Source organism: Centropristis striata, chromosome 15 (assembly GCF_030273125.1).
Source record: "Centropristis striata isolate RG_2023a ecotype Rhode Island chromosome 15, C.striata_1.0, whole genome shotgun sequence".
Lineage (NCBI taxonomy): Eukaryota > Metazoa > Chordata > Actinopteri > Perciformes > Serranidae > Centropristis > Centropristis striata.
The window spans coordinates 11,265,506-11,287,158 of NC_081531.1; the positions used below are offsets into that span (position 1 = coordinate 11,265,506).

General features: G+C 36.8%; 1 protein-coding gene across 1 annotated transcript in view; it reads right to left on the reverse strand.

Annotated features, from left to right (window-relative positions):
• The window catches only part of LOC131986614 (gamma-aminobutyric acid receptor subunit beta-2), an 87,558-nt gene that overhangs the window by 28,658 nt on the left and 37,247 nt on the right, over positions 1-21,653 (reverse strand). Inside the window, exon 5 of the mRNA XM_059351656.1 lies at positions 5,282-5,364. Coding sequence (XP_059207639.1) covers positions 5,282-5,364 — 83 coding nt within the window. The remainder of the gene's footprint in view (positions 1-5,281; positions 5,365-21,653) is intronic.

Genomic DNA, 21,653 nt, shown 5'->3' on the forward strand with positions numbered 1-21,653 from the left:
ATTTTTATGCTCAAAAATCATGACGATTTATTTGACCTTTGACCCCCAAAAAGTTACTGCACTCTGGTTTTTCATTTCTGTAAAATGTTCTAATAGTAACAGAGTGCAGTAACTACAATGTTGTTGTCTTCTTTCAGCTTTTATATTTTATTTTCAGTGAATATACATTTTCAAATGTATTTAGCTGTAAGTGGATTTAAAACTCTATTCAAATATTTGTGTATTTTAGACTTAATATTATAAAGCAATGTCATATTTTAGTCTAAACATAAATCTCACTTTTTTTTTTTTTACTTAATCACTATCTAGATAACAATTCCCCTATCAAATACACTTTAATTTCTGTTATTCTTATCTTCACTATTCAACACAATGAAGAAATACAAGGCTACACTGTATCACAGTCAAAGCAGACTGCTTTGGTTTTGAGTTGGATTTTGTAGTTACTGCAATTTTTATATCATTATTTCTCTGAAATAAAGCAAAATTGAAATCTAAAAACTTGTCACAAGATATAACAGACATCAAGGAGTCTCAATTTCGACCAACAAGCCTTACTGCAGTTACTGCAGCTTTGTAGTGCAGTAATGGTTGCTTTACCTTGTCACTGACCCTCACTCTTCTTAACTGACTCCTCACTCCTTGGGCCAGTAGGGCAGGGGTAAGGAGTCAGCTAAGCTAAAAATAAGTCTTACCTAGTCTGTTGCAGTCCACAATTTGGCCTATGCAGCATGTTTGCATTGTGGAAACTTGTGCATTTAATTTCTGCTCCCCATGAGCTTGACCACATGAACACATTTGGGTTTATTTGCAACTCGTACAAGATGCACCAGCGTAAACAACGCCGTACTTTTCGTCATCCATCATTGTCAAAATAACAACTATTGCTTCTTTGTATCTGCTGTGGACGTCCAAGTTATGTCCGAAAACCAAACACTGTTACGTCTGGATTAATAACAGCATCCAGAGGTGCAAACAGCTCTGGGAACCTCATCGCTTTCTCCAGAAACTGTGTTTGGATGTCTGCTGGTACATCGTTAATACATCTGTATGAACCCAACATAAACTGATTCTGCTGTGACTATAGTGGATTAAAAGTATGCAGAAATAGCTACAACATGATGCAGATGTGTAAAAAGTCTGAATCCATACTTTGTCAAGTTTGTCTGCAAGAGGACAAGCAAGCAACTTTAAAAATGCTTGTTTTCTGAAAAGAGTTTGGATCAATCAGAGCTATGCTATGCAGGAGAATCTAAATACCTGGTGGGATTTGTTCTCTATTTGTAGGCAAAAATAAAAATAAAATGTCAGTTTTGGATATGTTTGATATTATATTATATTCAAAACACTTGTGTTAGAGAAATTACTTAAGCTCTGCCATATATTCTTTTTTGTATTTGGAAAGATCTCTTGTGTGTGTCTGTGAGTTGTCCACTCCTTCTGCACTTCCTCAAACAGAAAGGGTTAAAGGATTTTTGAATCTCTACAGAAATCAAATACAAATATTATCAGCACAGGGATATGGCTATTATTTTTGTTCCATGTTGAAGGTTTGGACACTCGTGGAACACTGTGAGGTGATGTGAGCAGGTTATTGAGCGCAGTAGTCCATAATATCAGGTTCACAAAGGGGTTAAAATCAATCAAGTGAGGTCACTGGCAGAGGTTCAGAGATGTTGTATCCTTCATGGACAGTTTAGATTTATTAAGGAGCTGAGATGCCACCTGTACTGTCACCAGTAAAGGCCTGTGTAGGTGGCCTGAGGTCACCTTGTCATACCTGTTGAAAAACAGGTTTAATTGGTTTTTGCCTCTCCTGGTCCCCTTCAACCATTTGGCCTAACAGCTCATACACAAAAATGTTTCTCATCCTATTCCACATCTCTTTCACACTAATCTGCCACAGCCTGATTTCACCTTCCTCTGTTCTCTTGTTTTCCTCTGAAGTTTGTTTTGACAGTTTGGGAACCCAATCTCAACCCTACATGTCCATTATTGTTCCTTTTGAGGATGGAAATAATGTGTTTTTTCAGCATATAAACTGTTTCAAGTAAATTCACAGAATTAGCTGCAATATGGAGAATATTTGTTAGGTTTCTGTGCACATCATGCACCAAGCAAAACACATTCTAGTCCATTAGCTGACTACTGTAGAGTAAAGCCTTCATGCTTTCCTGTAACCCCACACACACTGAACTCAAATGGCCTGTATCTGGGTCCAGCACATTTTGTAAAGTGGTTACGGAGCTGTGCATCCTTAGCCTCGCATACAGAAAGTTCCAGGTTTTATTTTCAGCTCAGCAACAATAACATGCAAACATTCTCAAAGTGTTTACTGTCAGTATACAGTACAAGCACACTGCTGGCTGTATCAGGCCTCTGCTAAACTTCACATTTTTACTTTTATTGTGCAATCTTGAGTCTTAAATTGCCTCCTTTGCTCCTTATGCTCTATTTCCTTTTGTGCACCAACACCAGCTGTGGGCCTTCCAGCTCACTTGCACAGTTGAGTGTAACACCCTTTAACCATCTTTACACGGAAACCACATTCAGATGCATCTACATGTATCCAGTGGAGTCGTCATCACGCTTGAGCAAATTTATCTTGGTTTGTGAGCAAATTAAATTTTCTTTGTGATAATAAATTAATGTTGAGGACACCCCTTTTACCAAACCACAGCTTTCATCCCTCTCTAGTATGCCAGCAAGAAAGGAGTTATGATCTTTGGCACTGGAGCAGCAGTTAAAAATGCAAGAGTTTAAAGAAGAGACATTCATCTGAGAAATGTCAGCCTGAATTTTTAGGTTTTACTTATAATAGCATTAGAAAATCTGTGTTTTTCTTGTTTTTAATTCCACTAAAATTTCTGACCTTGGCTTGACTTGTATCTGTCAAAGGTTTGAGAGGTGTTTCCACTTTTATGTACTGAAGGGGTAGATGTCTGTGGACTTTCATAAAATCTGAGATTCAAATGTACGCCAGGCAAACTAGGTTCAAGACAACTACAAAGAATGATCAAAAACCACAAAAAAAACCTGAAACAGCGCCGAGCGGACTAAGGAGAGCCAAAACACATAACATGTAACATCATAGCAGATGTATACTTCACAAACACTAATGCTGTGGCAGCCATAGACAGCAACAAGCTATCAAGCAACGACCAACAAAAACAAGCTAAAAGATTACTACGAACAGTAACACTGCTGCCATATTCTTTTTAAATGTGTTTATTATATATCAAATATTAATCCTGGGAGAGTATTTTGAACACCTTAAAAGTGTCTGAAGGCGTCCAAATTTTAAAAAAGTACTACTACCACATGACAGAATTACTCCACTACAAGTAAAAGTCCTGCATTCAAAACTTTCGTAAGTAAAAGTACAAAAGTATCAGCATCAAAATGTACTTAAAGTATCAAAAGTACTTGTTATGCAGAATGGCTGCATTGTTTTATGCAGTTTATTCCAAAATGATTATTGTATTATTATTTTCGGGCTAATTCTAACTATTTCTAATGCTTTAATGTAGTTCAATTTATAAACGTGTAATCACTTAAAATTGATCATGTTTCTTATGTTAAATCTTGACCTAAAAAGTAACTAAAACCTCTTAAATGTAGTGGAGTAGAAGTGTCACACCGCGGAGAGGTTGTGTCTTATTTTGTGTCCTGGTCTCGTTATTTCCTGTTTTATTTTGAAATAGTAACTCTCCTCTCGTTTCAGGTCACTTTCCCCAGTGTCATCTGTCTGATTGTCTCCCCTAATTACCGATTGTGTTCACCTGGTGCTCCCTTCCCTCCATGTGTTCAAATAGTCCATACCAGCCCGTGTCTTGTACTATATACCACAGCCACGCCTCGCCTTATTGAGTTTTCCTCGCGAGAGTGATTTTTCTTTGTAACTTTATAGCGTAGCGCTAGTGTTTAGTTTCTTAGTTTTATCTCAATAGCCGTTTTGTTTTCCTCTGGTTGGAGTGATTTTGTGTTCTGTTATTTTTCATTCCTTTAGTCCCTTCTCCAGGATTTACGGAGCGTTTTGTAGATTCTTTATTTTTCCCCATCAGGTTTGGTTCCTCCCTTTTGTTTGTTAGAGATTTCTTTTGTTAGTTTTCCTTGTCAGGTTAGATAGAACCTGTTTTCATAGATTAGGATTTGTTAGTTTATTGATTAGTGTAGATAGGGTTCCTGTGCCTTTCCTGCTTTTGGAGCGACTTTTATTTTATTAGATATCTCAGCTCAGCTTCAGGAGTGTTTGTAGCTCTTTGGTTCTTTTGCTTTTGGCTCTCTGTTGAGGATTTCCCTTATTGCTTCCTTAATAAAGAGACTGTAAGTACACCTGCTCTGCGTCTGAGTCCTGCCTTGAGCCCGGCCTGACAAGAAGTATAAAAAGACAAATCTGGAAATACTCAAATAAAGTACAAGTACCTAAAATTTGAAGTTAAATACGACACTTGAGTAAATGTAATTCCACCACTGGAATTTTGTTAAAAAATGTATGATTAAATTGATGAAAAACCGAGCATGAAAGAACTGAAAGAGACTGATAGAGATACAGTAAAGGTCCTGAGATGCATTCAAGTCTTAAAGCCTAGCACGCTGTGGTTAAATGTTAGGTTCCGTAGAGGTGCTTCAGCACCCTTAGGACACCTCTTCTGATGTACTGCTCATAAATTGTTGTCATATGAAACTAGGCTGCAGGTTTGAGCTTTGAACAGCATTACCGATTGCTCCACTTCATCATTTCAGCACCACGGACAGTTCACATTACAGAAAGCCGTCTGCTGCTGCAGTGAATGTAGAAGCACTCATTGAGCTATGACCATCAGCTCATTTAATGGGAGCGATCTGGTGTACAAGATGGCTTATTAAAATAATATTACATAAACTCCAACCAACGAACTACACTGGAACTTTCTTCTTGGAACCAATAAAATAGCTCAAATGGATTTATCTGAACAAATACAATATGTTCTTCCTAAAATAGCAAACCCTGAGGGTATATTTAGGAAGTTAAGAATGTCCCTTCTTTTACAGAGGGAAGTACAGTAAATTGGATGGGAAGGATTATGTTGAAAATATTAAAATTGGGAGTAAATCCTTATACTACAGTTGAGCACAAATTGTGGAGACCCAGTGGGAGCCCAGTCAGCTGACTGAACAGAGCTGTGTTTAAGAGTGCAGACACAGAGAGATACAGTTCAGAGATTTATAGCGCTGAGAAGAAAGAAAATAAAGAATAACTGAAGAAAAATATTAATAAATAAAGGCAGGAATTACTCACAACTCTCAATCTCGAGCGTGCAGTTCTGCTCATCCAGTGGATACCTCCTCAGGTCCATCATACAAGCAGCGGTGGTGGTGATCCTGAAAACACATGATGAAATGATGTGTTAAATTAGGGCATTTTGGTAGAATTCAACAGACAGCACGGTGGATGTTTTCAGCAGTAGAAATAGAGATTAGGCGTTTGTCTTCGCAGTGCCGGGAAGTAAAGTTTCTGAATGTTTATAGAAATAAATGTACAGTTTAGCTCCATATAATTACATCTCACACACATCTAATGAACATTAATTATCCGCTCAACCATGACACAAGACTTTAAATCTTCACAGTTGAATGCAGGAGCCTTTGAGGGTTTGGGGTGGTGTTGGGAACTCCACTGGGGATTACAGGGCCAAAGCTAATCCTTATGTCCCAGTTTTAGCATTGTTTGGATAATCCTGTGGGTCCTCTGTCAGGCCCCACCTGAGATGCGAGTCACAGCAGGGATCAAACTGGATGGGACAGCGGTGGCAGCAATAGGCCAGAGATAACAGTGGTAGTGTTTGTACTCTGACTACTGCATGTCATCTTGAAACATGAAGGGATAAAAGGGAACATTTAACAAACTGAGGACATCCCAAAGACTTGACAAGGCAAGATTATTGCTTGTGGAAAATGCTATTAACCCTCTATTGCATGGATGGTAAAACAGATTTTATATAAAACACATATTTTACTGTTCATTTATGTAAAGGGGGTCTTCTGCTTTTATATGAAAAATAACTGATTCCATAAGTGATCAAGAAATCCTGTTTCCATGTCTTTTATCTATGAACATGTAACACTGAGAAGGTCACTATAAGAGGGCTCCCAAAGGCAACTAATTGGTCCATATTTAAAGTGAATTTCCCCCTGGGGACAATAAAATCTAATCTAATCCAAGCAAAATGCTTTCGGATTTCAATACTTTCTGGAGTAAACATCAGAGGCTGTTCAGATCCAACCACATTCAAAAAACTTCTCAAAACTCACCTGTTCAGAACTGCTTTTAATGTGTGACCATTGTTGTTGATTTATTTTTTTTAATTTTATCTTTAACTGCATTTTGTTTGTTTTATCTTTAACTGCATTTTACTGTTTTGTAAAGCGTCTTTGTGTACCCTGAAAAGCGCTCTATAAATAAAATGTATTATTATTATCATTATTATTATTATTATTATTGTTACTGTTATTGTTATTATTATTATGAAGTAACTTTTAACTTTTATAATTAAAACCCATTTGGATGTGATACTTTTATTTTATTTTTTTATGAACAAATCAGACACACAGGATGTCCAACTTTTGTTACTTTAGACATTTAGTAACTACTCTATATTATACTCTATATTATCAGTATTATAAAAATTTACCACTGGAAATCACAAGGAAATTTGCGATTTTCTGCCCAAATGACATGTTGTTCCACTTTTGCTTACATTTCCAAGCAATATGCCTTCTGCTTGTGCCTAGATAACTAGGTCGAATTGTGTCAGAATGGATTATGTAATATAAATTTGATTAAAAAATCATGTTGACGAACACCAAAGGAAAGGATTGGATGGCTCTAAATGAATATTATTAAATCAAATAGGAAAATTTAGATTTTATGGGACTTTCCACGATTTGGCATTTTTAACATATGACAACAATTTACCATCTACTCCATTTTTTAAATAAATACATTATTTTAGCAATTTTAGAGAATAAAAACACTAAATTGTTAAATCACATCTAGGTAATAATTAATGCATTAGAGGGTCATTAATATGACTACAGGAAGCAGAAGAATTGAATATTTATTATTCCAAATCAATAAATCTGTAGGGAAATACATGAATACATACATTTATTTAAATATGTAATATTCAAGGCTACACATGACACAGTTGTCCACCCCTCCTTCTGATGATGTGACTGACAGTGCTTTGCTTTGTGAGCATTGTTGTCGAGTGTGAAAAGTTGTATGAATAAACAAGAATAAAAGCGATCGTGGGAGGTTCTTTTATGTTTGTCTCCACTTAGAATCAAAGCACATTTCATGTTTGAAGTTCTTAACCCCTGAAGTGTCACTTGAAAGGCAAAAGTATAATAAGTGCTGGAAGAATCCAATTTTGACATAAAAGTTGTCACCATCCAGGCTATGGTAAACTCCATTTCAGTACAGTCAGTGGCGAATGTTTCTTTAGCATGGAAGAAGGTTTATTTATTTTCTACGGAGTATTTTTCTTTTCATGAGTTGACCTCAAGTGGTCCAACTCATCAAAAATGTCATTTATAGCAACAATTTCAACATTGTTTGAATTATTTGACACTGAGCCTGTCTTGATTTAAAGAGCTGCTTCAAACATATCACTGTGAATTTTTTAAAAAGAAACGTCAATACCACATTCTTTATAATTCTACTTGAAATCCTACTCGAGCTTATAATGCATCTTTAAACCAGCACTGATTTAAACGGCATGAAACAATGCCGTTTAAATCTGGATTATTTATGGAATCATTGCACATAAATCCTATCTAATATTTAAAAAGAAACATAAGTGCTCCTATAATGGCTGCAAACAGCAATGACCAAACAGCTACAGCCTTCTGCTATCATATTTTGTGTGTACATGTCAGCATAATAGCATTTAGCTTTGAAATCTCTATCAAAACAAATAGACAGGGATGGATAATACGGGATAATAACAGCAGCCAGCCATGAGTCAATAGATAAGGTTATGTTGTCCATCAGACTTTGTGAAGGGAACATAAGGACGAGGCTGTGAGTAATAGGCTGCCATTCTTCCCCTCGCTCTGGTCTTGTGTGAGAACTTGACTCCCACTGTGGGAGTTGCCACAGAGCAGCACAGCATGGTGGGTAATCGTCTAGGCACACCTGACAACATAGATAAATTTGTGCCAGAGGAGAGGCTCATCTTGAGTCCAATCCTCTGTGTTACACAGCAGAGATAATCACCCCTGTGTGTCTCTGTGCCTCTCCCTCTCTTCCACTCTCTTTGCTCTCTCTCACTCCATTCCATTATTCAGACCAACAGCCACTGCAACGCCAAGCTTTTTGCATCTCATAATCTACTCCCCCCCCAAAAAAAAATAAATCCAAGCTATCTAAGATTCATGCAATTGGACATTGGGCAGTATTTGTCCACAATAATCATGCAGCAATACTTTCACGAAGCTGGTGTGGTCAGCTTTTTATAGAGGCATCCCATTCCATGTTAAATCATATGTGTCTGTCTCTAAGCAACCAAGCTCACCACAGGCACCATATGGCAAACAGGTGGGGCCACGCCTACCCAAATCAAAACAGTCCTTGTGGTATACTCAGACATTCTGAGGTCGAACCAAAATCAAGGAAAAACAGGACGGAAGGGGAAGATTTGCTGGTATGTTTAAAAGAGTATTGGACTTTAACAAAACATATTTTTATTGACCTTCTGGCCCTTAAAGGCACAGTTCAATCCAAAATTATAAATATACAGTCATGAAAAAAATTATTACACCATTGTTATCTTCAATTTTTTAATGCCTGGTACAACTAAAGGTACATTTGTTTGGACAAATATAATGATAACAACAAAATATATCATAAGAGTTTAATTTAAGAGCTGATATCTAGACATTTTCCTTGGTTTTCTTGATAAAAACCAATTTTTGTTGTTCATTCATTATATCTGTCCAAACAAATGTACCTGTGGTCTTATATTTTTTTCCATGAATGTTTATATTTATTTCTAACCTTTCAGGTTATTTAGCAATCTAGATGGTTTTGGTGTGAGTTGCAGAGTGTAGGAGATGTACAGTACAGGCAGTTTCATGTAAGAACTATTCTGACATAGCCAGACCTTTCTCCACAGTGCTGTGTCAGCACTGGTGAAAGGTCTGACTGCACCCAATCACACCCAATTGTCTTGGGTGGTGCTGAGTCCAGGACGCAGTGACAGTGCCACAGCAAAATAGATAGCAGCAGGGGAGGAGAATTCTAACTGAAATAGGCAGCAAATGGCAGGTTAAGCCCAACAGTCTACATCTGGTGAGTCAAACTAACTATACCAAAAAGAAAAAAGTTCAACTCTGTGATTTTTTTTTTTTTTGGTGCTTTGAGAAACACTATCTCTATCTTAATCTATCACTACCTATCACCGTAACACTTGTCAATTCACACCAAAACAATGATGATTGATGAATAGCATTACAGGTAGAGATGGGTGTTTGGAAGAAACCTGCCAACTCGAGCATCTGTAACGTTAACGATCAATTAATTGATTTATTGCTATGTTTTTATACATACTCCAGTATAAAAAACATGCAATATATAAATATTTATATACAGTATTATGGTAAAGGCTGTTTTGATAATGGACATTTTTATTTTGAAAGGTCGAAAAGAGACTTCCTGTCGATTGTAAAACTAACTCACAAGAGATTATACTGTAACGATAACGTCAAGGAGTTCAATGTTTTATGTTTTAGCCCCCGAAGAGGCATGAGGTTAGTTTTCACAGTAGTCTTGCATATTTAAATGTGTTTTGTGTTTAAATAAGTTTTGGATAAAATTAAACCTAGTACTTCATGCTAGCAAGGTTTGATGAAGGCAGCTAGTTTTGCTGCAATTCATACTCTTGTATTTGTGTGATTTATAATTGTTATTGCAACTTTCAGTTTGCAAACTGTAGCTTTATCCAACTTAATTCTCAGCTCATTGGCTTATTCACGTATGGCTGCAGAACTGTGAGAACAGTGAGTGCTTATACGCACTCACAGATAAAATTAAAATTAAAAAAATACACAGATCGATTAAAAACATTATTATACTATATTATCCATAGACTGTATAAAATAACTGTATATAATAGATTATCTCCCTTCATAAAGACAGACATGGCCAGAATTTAGTGCTTCTGATCAGAGCAATCATATAGAATATTCATAACCCAGGAACATGACATGATCTTTCCATCCAGCTGACATGTGTATAAACAATTTGAGGTAAACTACAAATTTTACATTCACTGTGTTTGCATAACGATGCAATGAGAACAGATGACTATTTGAACATTTTTTGTGGAGATTATTGTGAGTCTGGCATGGCAAGAAAACCCTCAGGAGGATTCACCCACACAATATCTAAATATCAGTAGAATTCCTGACATCACTGCATCCAGGGGTTCAAATCAATCCCTGTAAAGTTTCTTTCACTTTTATTATTTTTGTCTCTCTTCCAACTTTTGCATTTTTTTTCTTATCTTGAGATCTATAATTATCCTGGGTTTGCAAGATGGCTAGACAAATTTTAACTGTTTCACATTGTTGCCTTGGCTGGTGTTATTTACAAAGAGTGCAAAAGCTACAGTAAGTCTTGAATTAATTGTCAGGGACATACAGTTTACAGTGGGTGGCCATTAAGCCTCCTAAAGGGGGAAAAATAAGTATATTAGTCATTAAAGGGCTTAAAAACATGTTTATGTTTTTCTAGCAAGCAACCTCCTGCTGTCAAATAATGAATGTCCACTGGCTGTGTGCAAAAATGTGTTTATATTAAGTATAAAGTGTCAGAAAATCCCTTCTTCTAGTTACAAGGTTTTCTTGTTTTTCTTTTTTTACAATCCAACATAGTTTTTATTGTTTTGATATTTGTACTGACAACCTATTTAGTTGTTTGGGTATAATGACTTGTGGCTCTGTAAATAGCCACACATAAAGCGAGAGCAGCAAGGCAAAAGAGGTCCCAGGAGTAAAATGATGAAAAGAGAAGAGCTGAGAGAAAATTTGAGGACAGAAGATGTCAGGTGAGACAGTGAGGAGACTATCATAACAGCACCTTTTAATAGCAATAAAGAAGTTCAAAGAGATGAGTTCTAGCATTAACATGCTGTTTCATATTACACACCTCAGGGGTTTCCACCCCCCAGAGTGAAACGGGAAGGTTGTTTGAGCCTAAGAGGTTTAGATGGATTCTCCTTTTCTTTCTTTCTTGTCCCCCGTCTTTGTCAGCGTTTATTTCTCTCTGATGGATTTGCTGCTGGTGATGGGGCTCTGTGGCTTCCAAGTGTTTAACCAAGGAGTAAATTGCCGGTTACTTTCTGGCAACTTTCTGATCTCTGTGTCAAGATGGAGTCAGCGGTGTAGAACTGAGAGCGAGAGCCTCTGGCAGAGTCTTTAAAAAGACAGTGTGGGAAAGGTAAAGGTTACGCATGTTTGTGTGGGGTTATGTGTGCAGGTTGCTGTCACTCTGTGGATGTGTTTGGGTGGGTGTAAATGCCTGTTTGTGTTTGCAGCTGTCTAGCTCTCCATTTACCCTCACACACTATCCCCGCTTGTCCCATCCATTACATGATGCACAGCCGCATTTCTCGCTCTGTCTTAGTATAGTCCTCGGTTGCTTGGTTACTGCCTGAGGACACTGCCAACCGCACCAACTGAGCCCCCATATGTTGCATCACCTGCAGTGACCCGCCATATTTACCACATTGTGCTCGAAGACTCTGTTCCTGCATGGATCAAACTTGTGGGGTCAAATCAGGGCCAAGTAGCCTTAAGGGTTTCAAGCAGTCATTGGGATTCAGACCAAGTAAACGTGTCGACTGTTGGTCACAGACATGCTAGGTGGAAAGCATGTTTACTCAAATATTGTACACAAAGGGTAACTTGACACCTTTTTTACTTAATTGTCGTATATTTTAGTCACTTATACTAACATATACTAACAGTTTCTCCTGTTCTCTCTATATATAGTGTTCATTGCAGCAGTTGTTTAAACCATTAAATAATAGGGTGTCATAGGAATGAGTTCTCAAACCCGGAAGTAAGTTAGCATGTTAGCGCCCTGGGGTCTAACCTCTCTAACTCAATAAGAAGAATGTTTTTTTTGGTTTGATGCCTGAAATAAGGTCTGTGGTTAACACAAGCTGAAAATGTGTTCATGTTTTGTTGTACAACAATATGTTAGTAAATACCCTCACTTGTGAATTTTGGAGTTTTTACAGGTCCTTAAAAAGGCGGTTGCTAACAAGTGGCTAAATGAGACTACAGTAGTTGTCGGGGATATTAAACGTCATCATGTCAAACACGGACGACAGCTCTCTGACTAGTCCGCCTTGTGTTTTTTAGTGCTCTTGCAAAATCTTGTAGATTTTAAATGATGTTAATAAACAATTTATTAAGCTACGGATCAGCTAGCTTGTCAAGCGGCTGGTTAGCTTGTCGGAGACCGTCTGATGCTAACGGCAGTGATGTAGAAGTCATGCTAGTGTGGTGTAGTTCACTATTAGATAACGTTAGCTTTTTACTTCTATCGGCCACATTAAAGCTTCAAACATCATAAAAGTGGTGTTTATTTGTGAAAATTATCAAAAAATAAAAATATAAAAAACGTGTGTTTGCTACAGAGCTTATTTTCTGTAATGATCCAAAATCCAATGCAAAAAACCCATAGGCGAATTCTTAATAGACCCTATGGTGACGCTTTGGCCGACAAAAATACGTTTCTTGTGCTCTCTTTGTTTTTTGTTTTGCTCACCTGCAACTGCACGATACCCCCCAAGATTCAACATGAAACCAACAGAGGGGCAGCACTGAGCAAAGGTTACAGTTACCAATCCATTTGCTACTTCAGCACCATGCACAGTGCCAAAAATTTATCAATACACATCCCAGTTAGGCTAATGATATTTTAGAGCCTTGGTTGGGGCTGTAGACTATATGCACAAAGACTAACTTGCACAAATCCCAGTCAGACAAACAACTACTAAACTAAACAACCCCTCTACCCCTGCATCTTAATGGGGGCTGGGCAGCAGGAGATAGGAGTTTAACATGCAGCATGCCATGCATGTCATTTTGCTAACATGGGGGAAATATGAACACGTTTCACAAATTTCAGGTAGGTATCTAAACATATTTATGTGTCATTACACATTTTTAAATTACCTCTTTTGATAAAAATTGATAACTTGGTAGATGATCAGAATGCTTGGAGTTGTTGAAAATAGGATTCTGAGAAAAAAATTTGACTGTTGAAGCATAGATGTTGAAGAATAGAAAGATTAAAACATTGAAATAATTTTTCCTCAAAGCCAAGCCGTTTTCAAGATAGTTGCAGAAATGTAAACTTGATTGTCATAGTTATAAACCTTGAGGTCAATAAGTTAATTTTTTTGTGTCCGGGTAGTGGGTCAAATTTGAAATCCAACTGCCAATTTTGGTGACATTTGGTTTTAGAGTTCTTTCTGCACAAACACTTTTAGTGGAGCAAAATGGGAAGGAAGGAAAGAAAGAACATTCTCTGCCCTAAATACTGGAAACCAATAACATTTGCTACTAAAGCAAATTCTGCTGTCCATATAAAAAGAATGGTGCTTGTTCATTGCATTTTAGTGCTTCCCTCTTACGTCAGAGCCAATGGACTGATCGAGAGCGTACAGAAGAAAGCAAGAGTTTCATAAACAGATTGTGAGGGTCAGATTATGTTGAAATAGAACTCATATAGTACAAAATATCCCTGTGTCAGGCCATGTGAGTTAAAACAGATAACCTACAATATCCACCCATCCATTATATCCAATATGCAAATGAAAAATCCATAATCACTTGAAATATGGGTTGGCGCATTTCCCAATCACTGCAGAAGTCATGACACAAAGTCAGTGCAAATATTACTCTGGATGAAGTGGGATTAGATTGAAACTGGGCGAAGAAATCTGTCACCCTTGACACTCAATATCATGTAAGTAGGATGACCAGATTTTTAAATTGGGTCAAGGGATCTGGGCATGTGAGTGAGTGAGTGAGTGAGTGCACATGAATCCATGCAGCACATGCAGATACAGCATATTACTGTCCCCTGAAAGCCTAACACAAATTATGTAGTTATTTAATTTATTATGCCAATATATTAGATTAGACTACATGAAACTTTAATGGTCCCTGAGATAAAAAAGAAATGGGTTATTGCAGAAGTCAGTCGTAAAACGGTACACCAAAGAAAGTTAAATATTGTATATGTATAGGGGTTATGCAAATTACAATCTCTATACTTTGTCATAATGAGGGTGTGAATGTTAAATACAACATGTGAAATTATCAATATACAAGTAATAAGTTCTTAAGTCAGGGATACATCACAGTGAATAGTTCATTTGTCACACAAATGCGATAAGGAAAGAGTGGCCACATAAACATAAACAGCTAGCCCGCTAACGTTAGCACGCTAGAGCTAGCCCGCTAGCCCATATCAATTCGCATTGCAGTTAAACAAATCAAATTTTAAAAATGATTGAATAATTCACGTTTTAGTTGGTCTTTCTCAACAGCACTGAGTGGTCTTGTTGGTGCCGATATTCCCCCAGGCCCTGGCATAAGTGGTTCGTGGTTCAAAAACAGCAAAGAGTTGGTGCCACTCTGGAACCAGTTTTCCTGGCCCAGAGCCAGTTCTTTAATTGGCAATCGAAAAGAAGTGGTTCGAGATTGGGCACGGGCTCCGAACCGGCTCTGAAACTGGCTTGGTGGAAAAGGGATACAAAGTTAACTTAACTTCAATAGCTATGTTATTTCCGGTATTAATGTTGTCCTCGTTACTACTTCACTTTAAGCATTTATGTGCAATTCTATTACTTTTTAAACTAACTTTAATGACGCCTAACCAGGACTTCATTAACCCTGATCTTAGAGAATGAGTTTTGTATTTTTTTGCCCATCATGAAAACATTTTGAAGGTGAGAAAAACAGTGTGTCTCTACAACTACTTCTACCGACCCGTGGCTTATAGTGGTGCTCGTATAGCAATCTGTGCATCACGGTTAATAGTTAATTTGTCACACAAATGCAATCTACATACTTTAATAAGGAAAGAGTGGCCACATTATCTGTAAACACAAACAGCGAGATGCATTGTTGAAGAAGAGGACCTTATTGAAGCCTTCTATTGGAAATGTAATTGGATGCAGCGAGTCCATAGATGATAATGGAGAAAGTAACACACAGAGAATGTACAAACAGCACATGAATATGTACACACACACACACACACACACACACACACACACACTGTATTTGCCACTGAATTGCCGATTCATCCCAGGGATTTGTTATTCTGGCTAAAAGGCAAACAGCACCAAGCCCTTTTGTGGGCTGATACGCATTCATTTGCACACATCTGTTGCCATGCAAACCAGCGTTCTTTTCTCACATTGATCTTCAAAAGTAAATCCACCATTTCAAGGGCATTCTTTTACCTATGAAGAACAACAGCAAATAACAGATATTGACTTCGGGAAGCGTAATAAGAGTGCAGAAGCAAACCATAACAAGCAACAAAAGTGCCTCTCTGTATTTCTCATGGCAGGGTAGGCCTAAGACGGCACATCTAAAGGAGGACTTGCTTTGTTCTTTATTGGGGTTATTTGCAGGGTTATTTGCTGCAGGATAGGCCTGAATATTCTTTGTTTGTCACCGAGGACTAGTGAGCACATTGAGACTGCAGTGAGACTGCAGGAATAAAGAGCTTTCCTGACAGATAAGGACAGAAATTGGCATACACTGATTACAATACTCAATATCAGGTTGACTAAATATTTATAGGAAATGCCAAGATAATATTTTGCAGTCCAACATTAAATGGCAGTGGGTTTTTTTTGTTGAATATGTAATTAGTGTTATAGCATCCAAGTGGTTTGGTCATGTGGGCATCCTCCTCCCTATGTTTTGTATGCTGTAGGTGTGAAGCAGCTGGCTGTGGGGGCTGGATGCTCTCTCAATGCTGTCATTATCTTTAATATCAAATAATGCAGTTCTGGCACGTGGCGTATGTTGTGTCTCTGAATGAAATTTGTGGGAATCTGCCAGCAATGGAAAAGAAGTACGTTCTTTATGAAAGTAAATGTGCTTGCACCAGATTAGGTGCAAATCATAGGGAAAAAATAGAGAATGTGAGCTATGATTAGACTGTCATGAGATATTTTAGTTATGCAGTTATACTATGTTTTGTAAAAGAAATCCACAAATACCGAGCTCAATCTATATGGGATTTTTCAGATCTATATAATATATGATTTTAGAGGGGGAAAATATACCAATTGCTAATATGATGCAGCTGGAATGAAAATAAACCTTTTATATGAGTGTGTACCAGTATTGAATTTATATGACTATGTAAAGGAACTCAGAAGGCTCCTTTATTAAACACATACCTTTATTAAGTTATATTTAACATTATTATATAGTATACCATGTATTACTACTACATTATTTGTATGAAGTGTATGTTCAGTATCAGTCCACTGTTGAACAAGTAAAGATTATCTACACATTTATATTATTGAACATTATTTGTAAATCATCTAAGCATATTTCCCTGCATTATGATCATAATATTTAATAATGGGGGAATAGTCATAGCTTAATCACAACTGATTCTTATTTCTAGGTGTTTCACATTTCAAACAAAAAAAAAAGTTCTACAGAGCTGACTTTTCCCCCCCAAAACATCCATTGAATTTTGACCAAATTTTTCCTCAATGCAACCTATGGTCAGTTCACGAGTCCATCATGTATGTTTCAAAATATGCTAAATCAATTCTCTCCATAAGTCAGTCAGTGAATCACCTTCTCAGGTAAACAAAGGTCAAGGGTTCAAATCCCATGGAGGTTGGGCCGGACTTTCTAACACTGATCAATTCATGCATATGGTATGTTTTCAGTTGTTGATTGAGTTCATTGTGACTTTATTTTTGGAAAATCCCTTTTCCCACACGACATTAAAAGATTAAAAAACATACTCCAAAACCCGCCAAGCACTAGATCATTGTGTGTAGGTATCTGATGTGTAATGCCTTTCTTTTTCATCAAATCAAGTATCTGAAAAGTACTTTAAACCCAGCTATGATCCAGGAAGAATGCTTATGTCAGTCTGTAAGTTTGACAGGAGGATTTGGTTTGTGCCTGGGGATTTCTGATTTAATCTGAAGTCTATAAAATGTATCAGAGCATAAAAAAATATTCTAAAAAATCTGATTCTTATTCACTTTGCACTCATGAATGCTCAGGCATAATTGGACACAGCATTCAAGTAAATGTCCCTTGCTCCTTGCAATGAAACAGTTACTGATCTAATTACTGTGCCTTTGTTTGGCAGAAAAGTCCTAAGTGGGTAAATTCTGTATTCTTCTGTAGAATTGTGAGGTTTTTTTTTTCTTTCTTTCTTTAACTCAAGGCCTTACCACTTCACTGTGAAAAGCAAAAAAAGTGAGTGATTGTTGTGGGATTAAAATCAGTATTTTAGTCCAAGAAAATGTTCACAGGGTGAGTAGCTACCTGTGACCTACTCCTTCCTCCTCTTGCTGTTATCAGGGCTGGATTAAATGGATACAAAGCACTGGTGGTTGAATGAAACTAAGAACATTTACTCAAGTACTGGACTTAAGTACAATTTTGAAGTACTTTATACTTCTACTTCTACTACACTACATTTTAAAGCTACTATATTGTACTTTTTACCCCACTACATGTAACTGCCAGCTTTTGTTACTTTTCAGATTAAAACTTAACATGAATTTCTTTTTGATAAACTCAAATACAACGACATAACAGAATATTAAGTAGATGAAATGTGCCCTACCTTGACAACAGTAAAATGTTACTTACATAAATGCATGAAAAATAATAATCAATAATAACAGTATAAATTGGAATATATAAAACAAATGTATTACTTTTGATTATTTAAGTATATATTGATGCTGATTCTTTTGTACTTTTACTTAAGTAACAATTCAATGTAGCACTTTTACTTGTAGTGGACTAACTAACTCCTTTTTAAGTAATCGATCTAAATACTTCTTCCACCACTGATTACACTCGCCGCTGTCCCCCCCACACACATTTAGATATTTCGTAAAAGAAAAAATGACTAAGGGCCAGAGAGAAACGTGGAATTTTTGCACTTTGCTGCACCTAAAAGCATACTGAAAAGCTGCAAGCCTATAATACTGCTGCTAATAAAATTTTATCTCCAGTAAACGTAAACTATTTTTTTCCCCCACACACTGGCACTAACAAAACTATATAACACTGAAATAAAGTTTTAGAGCTGATTTTTATTTTTTTCTAAATACATGGTCTGCCATAAAGTTGGAATAAGACATGTTTTACCTCTTTCCATGAAATGATTGTGACAATGTGATTTATTCTTGACAGAGAAAGTGTACATCAATCTCTTCCAAAGATATCACAATGAAAATGAAACAACAAATAACAGAGGATTGTGTCTGAAAACAAAATTATTGCAACTTTATGGGCGACTGTGCATATATCAGGTGGCAACCTCCGGGTCTGAGCATGGAGGCAAACCAGGAAGTGCCTTAAGCTGCATTCTACCAAAAATTCCAGCAGGGGGTGCCAAGTTTGGCTTCAGAAAGATTTCTGTCCATTCATTTCAATGCAAAATGAGAAAACTTCTCACTTGATTTATTACCTTAAATCTTCAAGATAATTTGATGTTAATAGTTTAAATAATGGCCCCATTTAGAAGAAAATAGAAGATGAAGAATCGTATGATTTCCCCGAATTTCCCTTCGGGGATGAATAAAGTAATCTATCTATCTATTGATAGAAATTGAAATTGCTACCTTTGATTGACAGGTCACTAACAAGACAAGCCATCATCAGGAGGGAAGCAGAACAATGCGTATCCACGGCAACATGTCAATAAAGTTATATATAACGTTATATAGATGTAAAAAAGATCGTTTACTAGTTTGGTTTCATAATTTTGACCCTTTCACACTGTATTTTCACTTAATGACAGTTTATTTGAACATTTTGTTCAGTAAAAATGTCTAACATGAATTAGCAGCAGTTTCTCTCAGTCTTGTTGCTGGTGTAGAGAAGCGTGTAGTCAGTGATCAGATCCCTCTCGCTCCTCCACAGTCCAAATATGGTCTGCTCCCCATATCGGAAACAAGATGGCGACGAGTGTAACGCTGAACTTGATGCTTCCAACGGGCCACAAACCAACGGGTGACGTCACAGTGACTACGCCCATTATTTATATACAGTCTATGGTATATATTAAAGATTATATAATGTAACCTCCGCTAAATAATGGTTAATATATTGTAAGAAATATTTTCCTTTTGTAAGCAGTTGAATTTGATGACCCCTAAAGACTAGAATGCCTGTTTATAGATCCAGCCCTGGCTGTTTCTACACCACATCCAGCAACAATTTCCACTAATGTTGCCATTCAACTGTTGAGAATCAGAACTATTTTGAGGACAGCACATTACTTCCATCAAACTTAGGCAGAAATGTTTCCTTTGGTTGACAGGACTGAAGTAAAAGAGACATCATTTAACCTTGTGTTAGAAACCTGCACAACATGCTGAACACTGTAATGAAGACAGACAACATTGATGAAGAAGACCAAAGAGAGCAATACTGAAAAGATTTCTTTCTAATCCCTCTCTCTCCTTCTTTGTCTTATTCTCTCTCTCTCATTATATTTAATTTCACTCTCACACAGTGGTGCCAATGATCTGCCATGATGGCCATTAAGATGTTATGGTTTTCAATAACTTTTTATAGTTCGGGCATCCGAGGCCTATTTGCAAAGTGAACTGATGAGACATCAGTGAGGTGTGAGAAGTGCACTGTAATCATGTTAACTTTGAAGGGTTGGAACTCAGTGGAATGGGTCAATCAATTTATATTGTACAATCGGGGATTTGTTTCTAGCAACTGGAAAACAGATGGGACATGTCATTATTAACATATCACACATGCAAAAGTCTCAAAAGGGAAATATGAATACCTATAAAGTGGCCTCCCTGAAGAATATTTACAAAGAAAAGATCAAACGTGACATTTCGTAAAAGTTGTAGCTTTGAAGGTGTCAAGAAACTCGCTCACATTGTCTGAGAAACTCATCCATCACACTGCATTCAAGAAGAGTAAAAACTGTAACAATACGCTCTTTAATTGTTCTCTGGTATGAAAAATGACTAAGATGAATGGATGTTTCAATCATCTGACAAGATTTCATTCAAAGTCCATCTGAATCTCATTCTGTGTTCACTTCATAGCTTTTTATTATTGAAATGAAGAAAAAAGATGTATGAGGGAAGAGGAAGTTTAATTTTTCTATCAGCGTCTGAATGGGCATGTCAGTGCATATGATTGAGCAATGACAGGGGCTGCTCACAATCCAAGGCCAGATTGTTTTTATCCCCAGACTTAATTTACGTAAAAAAGGGATTTTTTATGACCAAACTTTATCTTTCTGAAACTTAACCAAGTAGTTTTGTTGTGTTGACATAGCGAGGAAGTTTTGTTTTCAAATCACACTGTTAAAACCATGTGTTCCACATGTTTATCACTACGTCAGTCAATGTAGGAGTGTGTTGAAAAGAGACACCAAGAAGTCCTGACCAAGTCTCTGTGTGTAAAGGTTGGAAATGAGAATGGTTCGACTAGACAGTGTTTTGCTATGCAGAGACACAACAAAAAGTGATCTTTTTCATTCTGAAGAGTCAGCTTTTTCAAAACCAACATGGCTCAGTTAAACATTTTGTTTCAAAACATAACTTCTCATTTCTTCTCTGACATGATTTTGACACCAGATGATTTGCTACCACTACACTTCATAGTGATGTTTGTTGAAATAGAGTCACTGGATTTAAATTAATGCCTCTGACCACAGTAAATGCAGACAAATATAACAGCTGTCATTAAAGGAATGTATAAAATTAAGACATTTCTTCTGATTAGTCTAAAAATCAGACTTTTCCAGAGAGATTTGTAGCTTTGTGGAGTTCATATCATCTTTCGGGAGTGATTCTCCTCCTTTCTTACCTGCTAAACATCCTTCACCTAAAAGCTAAAACAGTGCTGCTTTATGATACCTTAAAAAATACTACAATTAATTTTAGAATATAAAAATGTAAAACTTCCATTAGCCCCCCAATAAGATCTAAAATAATGCTTAAATATCCAATTTATAGTAAACAGGATTGCAAAACGGCCACATATTTCATTTGTATATCAACTTATTTTGGTCTATATTTGCAATTGTAGTTAGTGGCTCCTTCTGAAGAAGTAACATAATGGAGGGGGAAGTGAGGGTTTGTAGTATAAGTAATGCAAGGTCTACTTGCATTACTTATACTATACCCAGGAGAACACTGTTTGTGCATGTAAACCCAATAGTCAATGTTGTCATTCAAAGTTACCTAACTCAACCTCAGCGCATCATGTTTAACATCATCTCAACACTACCTCACATTTGACAGTTACGTTCATTTAAAAAAAAAAAAAAAAACTTTCTTTTATCACGTTTAACCATGTACTTTTTTATC